This window comes from Carlito syrichta, unplaced genomic scaffold (genome assembly GCF_000164805.1).
Source record: "Carlito syrichta isolate Samal-C Ts95f unplaced genomic scaffold, Tarsius_syrichta-2.0.1 Scaffold301956, whole genome shotgun sequence".
Taxonomy (NCBI): domain Eukaryota; kingdom Metazoa; phylum Chordata; class Mammalia; order Primates; family Tarsiidae; genus Carlito; species Carlito syrichta.
In genome coordinates this window covers 22140-27479 of record NW_007246052.1, presented here as the reverse complement: position 1 = coordinate 27479, position 5340 = coordinate 22140, and the positions used below count along the sequence as shown (strand labels likewise).

The following is a 5340-nucleotide window of genomic DNA, read 5'->3' as shown; positions in this document are numbered from 1 at the left end:
AAAAAAAAAAAAAAAAAATAGCCAGGCATGGTGGTGTGCGCTTGTGATTCCAGCTACTTGCAAGGCTGAGGTGGAAGGATCATTTGCCCTGGGGCTGCGGTGGTCGTGAGTGTGCCACTGCACTCCAGCCTGGGTGACAGAGTGAGACTCCGACTCAAATATAAATATATATTATTAGCAGCAAGATTTGAACTACTCTTTTTGAGGGGTGTGAGAGAAGACATTGGGAGTCCCAAGAACACGAAAAGTCTGGCCCCTAAAGAAGGGGGAAGGCTTTCCAGACGCCGCCGCCTTGAGCCTTTTCCTATCAGCCATGGTCAACTCCACCGTGTTCTGCAACATCGCTGTCGACGGCAAGCCCTTGGGCCGTGTCTCCTTTGAGCTGTTTGCAGACAAAATTCCAAAGACAGCAGAAAACTTTCGTGCTCTGAGCACTGGAAAGAAAGGATTCGGTTATAAGGGTTCCTGCTTTCACAGAATTATTCCAGGGTTTATGTGCCAGGGTGGTGACTTTACACGCCATAATGGCACTGGCGGCAAGTCCATCTATGGGGAGAAATTTGATAATGAGAACTTCATCTTGAAGCATACAGGTCCCGGCATCTTGTCCATGGCAAATGCTGGACCCAACACAAACAGTTCCCAGTTTTTCATCTGCACTACTAAGACTGAATGGTTGGATGGCAAGCATGTGGTTTTTGGCAAGGTGAAAGAGGACATGAATGTTGTGCAAGCCATGGAGGACTTTGGGTCCAAGAATGGCAAGACCAGCAAGAAGATCACCATTGCTGACTGTGGACAACTCTAATAAATTTGACTTGTTTTATCTTAAACTACCAGATCATTCCTTCTGTAGCTCAGGAGAGCACCCCCTCCATCCCGTTTGCTCGCAGTATCCCTATAGTCTTTGTGCTCTCACTACAATTCTTTGGGTTCTATATTTTCTTTATTCCCTTCCACATCTAGTTGGATTGCAGAGAAACAAAAACTAAATAACAAAAAAAAAAAAAGAAGGGAGAAAAGGCCCCTTCACCCTGCCCCAACTCTTCACCTCCCCTTCTGTGCTCACCTTCCACCTTGAGCCCTGAGCCCACCTGGGACCTGATTCTAGGTCCTGTCAGGGGTCAACAAGGAAACTCAGTCTTCTCCTCAACCCCACAGAGGCCATGAATTAGCCAAATACTAATGTTTAAGACTGGGCGTAAAGCAAAGGAATTCCAAAGTCCAATGAGGGCTCAGGTTGGAGAAGCCAGTCCAGCCTTCTGCAAACCCCTGGGACCACTTTATCCTACTCAGGCGCAGTCAAGGTGCCATTCGCCCATGCTCATGTCCAATAGAAACACAGTAGAAGCCACAAATCCACAAATGTAATTTTCTTTTATTTTCTTTTTGAGTTGGAGTCTCACTCTGTCACCCAGGCTGAAGTGCAGTGACATGCTCCTGGCCACTGCAGCTTTGACCTGCTGGGCTCAGGTAATCCTTCCACCTCAGCCTTGCAAGGCACAGGTACACACTACCATGCCCATCTAATTTTTTAATTTATTGTAGAGATGAGGTCTCACCAAGTTGCCCAGGTGGATCTCGAACCCACGGGCTCAGGCAATCCACTCACCTCAGCCTCCCAAAGGCGCGGGATTACAGGCTGAGCCACCGAGCCCGGCTTGGATTCTTTTTTAATATGTAAAATTCATACACAGTAAAAGGGTCAAATCCCAAGGACACAGATTGATGGATTCTAACAAATGCCTGATTTTATTCTCTTTATGTCACATACCAACCTTGTATTTTCCTGTTTTAACTTCTGTCGGTTCCCCTCCTCCCCCACCTCCCACCAATGCCCCATAGAATGTGAGACCCTCCGGGGCAGGACCTGTGACTCAGTCCTCATCTGCCATAGTCTCCCAGACCCCAGGCAAGTGCCAAGTCAAGGGTGTGGCATAAAGAATCAAGTGTGAGTGTCCAGGGCTAGCTGACCCCATGGTCAACCTCAGGGAGAGGGAAGTTGGACCCCTCCCAGGAACCCATGGACCGGCCAGGTGCAGTGACTTATGCCTGTCAGCCCAGCATTTTCAGAGGCCGAAGCAGGAGGATCACTCGAGCCCAGGAGTTCGAGACCAGCCTGTGCAATGTAGTGAGACCCTGTCTCTATTTAAAAAAAGCAAAAAAATAGAACCAATGGGCCAACCCACCCTAAGTTGTGGACTTGAGTGAGGACGTCCACTGAATGTCTTGTAGAAGAGGGACACATTGTGGAACTAGGACCCTGAGCAGGAAGAATCCACTGAGACTCCTAGGGGGGTGACCTGAGCCAACACCTCTCCCACCCTGGGGACCCGCCCCCCCCTCTAGCTGGGCCCAGTGGTTGGGTCCTTTGTGAGACAGGCTGGAGGGGAAAGGGGACCCTGAGGGTCAGTGTCAGAGTAGGTAGGGCGTCTCAGAGGAAGGAGCCCTGGGAGGGGAGCAGGACCCCCCACACGCCATGGCCAGTGTGGTGGTGAAGACCATCTGGCAGTCCAAAGAAATCCACGAGGCGGGAGATCCCCCCACGGGGGTCCAGAGCCGCTCCCACCTGGTCCCTGAGGCTCCCCTGGGGTTGACCAGTCCGGCCAAGGGAATCTCCAAGAAAAAGAAGGTCGTGTCCTTCCAAGGGTGGGTTTGCTGCACCCTGTCAGGGATGGTCCTAGTGCCCAGCAGTGCCTCCAGCCAAGGAGACTCACCATGGGTGCTGGAGAGAGGGTAGGGGGGAAAAGTAGGGGGGAGAGAGGGCTGGTGAGGGCAGGTCTCGCCAGGGCTGGGTCTTGACCTCTCCACCTGTTTCTCCTCCCCAGAGTGGAGCCCCAGTTGTCCCATGAGCCAATGCACTGGTGCCTGAACCTTAAACGGTCCTCGGCCTGCACCAATGTGTCACTGCTCAACCTGGCCTCCATGGAGCCCACCGACTCCTCCTCGGGGACAGACTCCACCACAGAAGACAGCGGCGGCCCACTCGCACTGTCCGGGCCCCCCGCCTCCCTCACCCCACCCTGGGCTCCAGAGGACCCAGACATCACAGAAATATTGGTGAGGGGTCCCCGTCTGGGAAGACAAGGGCCCTTCAGCTGGCGGTAGGCAAATGTTGAGGGTGGGGAGGAGGAGTGAGAAAGTTCTGGTTGCTCCTTGAGACCCAGAGGAGCTGCCTCTTCCTTTCCTGACATCCAGCTATGAATCTGAGAGTTAGACTTTAGTTCGTTCGGTCATGTCCAAATGGCCCGGATATGGCTGGATTCATAGAGAGGAATCAGGCCAGGTCCCTGCCCTTGAAGAGCTCCCAGCAGGGATGACAGACACAGACGGGGGTGACAGATTCCATAATGGAAGGGATCCCAGAGAAGGGCCCCTCAGACCAGGCTGGCAGGATCAGGGAAGGCTTCCTGGAGGAGGCAGTATTCCAACTGGACTTTGACAGATGAGTAGGAGTTCTCCGAGAAGGGTCACCTAAGAATCTGGGGCAATAGCCAGGCTTGGTGGCTCAGCCTGTAATCCCGTGCCTTGGGAGGCTAAGGTGAGTGGATTGCCTGAGCCCACGGGTTTGAGACCCACCTAGGCAATTTGGTGAGACCTCATCTCCACAATAAATAAAAAATTAGCCGGGTGTGGTAGTGCACGCCTGTAGTTCCAGCTACTTGGAAGCCTGAGGCGGAAGGATCGCCGGAGCCCAGCAGGTCGAGGCTATGGTGGCAGGGAGCGGCCACTGCACTCCAGTCTGGGCGACAGAGTGAGACTCCGATTCAAAAAAAAAGAAGAAAAAAAAAGAATCTGGGGCAAAACTGAGAGGTGAGCAAGATCCAGGGGGATTTAGGGAATTCCTGACCAAAGCATGGAGTTTAGTCCTTTCACTGCCCCCACCTCGACCCCTCACCCCCTACCTGGGCCAGACCTGAACTGGGCTCCACACAGACACTGTGAATTACACTCACAGCAACTGTGATCAAAATGACACTGTTAAGATTCACTAGTAGGCTGGGTGCGGTGGCTCAGCCTGTTGGGAGACTGAGGCGAGAGGATTGCCTGAGCCTGGGGATTCGAGACCAGCCTGGGCAACTTGGTGAGACCTCATCTCTACAATAAATTTTTAAAAAATTGGCCGGGCGTGGTAGCGCACGCCTGTAGTTCTGGCTATATGGAAGGCTGAGGTGGAAGGATCACCGGAGCCCAGCAGGTTGATGCTGGAGTGGCCGTGAGCGTGCCACTGCACTCCAGCCTAGGAGACAGAGTGAGACTCCAACTCAAAAAAAAAAAAATTAGCTGGGCGTGGTGGCACATGTCTATGGTTCCAGCTACTTGCAAGGCTGAGGCCGAAGGATCGTCGGAGCCCAGCAGGTCGAGGCTGCGGTGACCATGAGCATGCTACTAGTGGCACTCCAGCCTGGGTGATAGAGTGAGACTCCGATTCCAAAAAACAAACAACTTTGGTAGAGAGAGGTGGAGTAACATTTACTAAGTCAAGGTCAGAGAGCTTGTAAGAAGCAGAGGCCAAGACTAAAAGGCTGCTTGGGTTGATGCAGAGGAAAAGGTCCTTTCTTTCCCCAAGGCTCCCCTGGACTGGGTAGGGAACATTTGGAGTGGAAAGAGGGAGGCTGGGAGGCCAGAGAGGAGGCTGAGTGAGGGTCCGGGCAGGAATAAGAGCTGCAGAGAAACAACAGTTTTTTTTTGCAAAGAAGAGAATAGGGCAGCGTTGTGGCTGGAAGGATACCCAGGAGACATCTCCGCCCCCAGCCACAACAGCTCGCCCCACTCGCTCGTGAGTGTCTCTCCAGCCGCAGCTGTCTGCCTCCCACCAGAGCTATTTCTGAGTCACGTCCCCCAGTGGGTGGTGAAGCGTGAGAAAGAGCCCCAGGCAGCCAGGATCAAGGCCCGAGGCAGCCGCAGGCTCACAAGCTGGAGCTCACTGTGGGGATGCAGGGAAGTGTCAGTCTCTCCAAGGCTTCAGGCTCCTCCCCCAGGAAAGGGAAAAGGTAATGAGAGCCAACACCCCGGGGTGTGTGCAGGGGCTGCCAGGAGGGGCTGAAAGAGCAGGGACCAGCACCCAGTACCTGAGCGGCATCCAGAAGGAAAACTGGAGACAGGCAGACAGCAAGGGAGGGAACCCAGAGAGAAGGGGATGAACACACAGAGAGAGGGGGGACAGAGACTGGGGGTGGTGAGACCCAGAGAGAGGGGGATGGAGAAGGGAGGAGGCAGAGACCTAGAGAGAGAGGGGGATAGAGACCCAGAGACAGAGGGGAACAGAGAAACAGAGAGGGGGACAGAGACACAGGTGGGGGAACAGAGACTCAGGGGCAATGGAGACCGGGGGGGGGG

The 5340-nt window shown here is 53.7% G+C and overlaps 2 protein-coding genes across 2 annotated transcripts in view; both read left to right on the top strand.

Annotated features, from left to right (window-relative positions):
• Positions 1–281: 281 nt before the first annotated feature.
• On the top strand, positions 282–973 carry LOC103258088 (peptidyl-prolyl cis-trans isomerase A-like). Its single transcript, XM_008055802.2, has one exon. The coding sequence runs from the start codon at positions 314–316 to the stop codon at positions 806–808; it is 495 nt and encodes a 164-aa protein (XP_008053993.1). The 5' UTR covers positions 282–313; the 3' UTR covers positions 809–973.
• Positions 974–2439: 1466 nt separating this feature from the next.
• TSKS (testis specific serine kinase substrate) overlaps positions 2440–5340 on the top strand; it is a 16042-nt gene continuing 13141 nt past the window's right edge. Inside the window, exons 1-2 of the mRNA XM_021711241.1 lie at positions 2440–2649; positions 2829–3060. Of these exons, the coding sequence (XP_021566916.1) occupies positions 2480–2649; positions 2829–3060 (402 nt within the window). The 5' untranslated portion in view covers positions 2440–2479. The remainder of the gene's footprint in view (positions 2650–2828; positions 3061–5340) is intronic.

What these genes read in the sequence shown, in the direction of transcription:
- LOC103258088 (XM_008055802.2), top strand. Translation starts at nt 314, where the DNA reads ATGGTCAACTCCACCGTGTTCTGCAACATCGCTGTCGACGGCAAGCCC.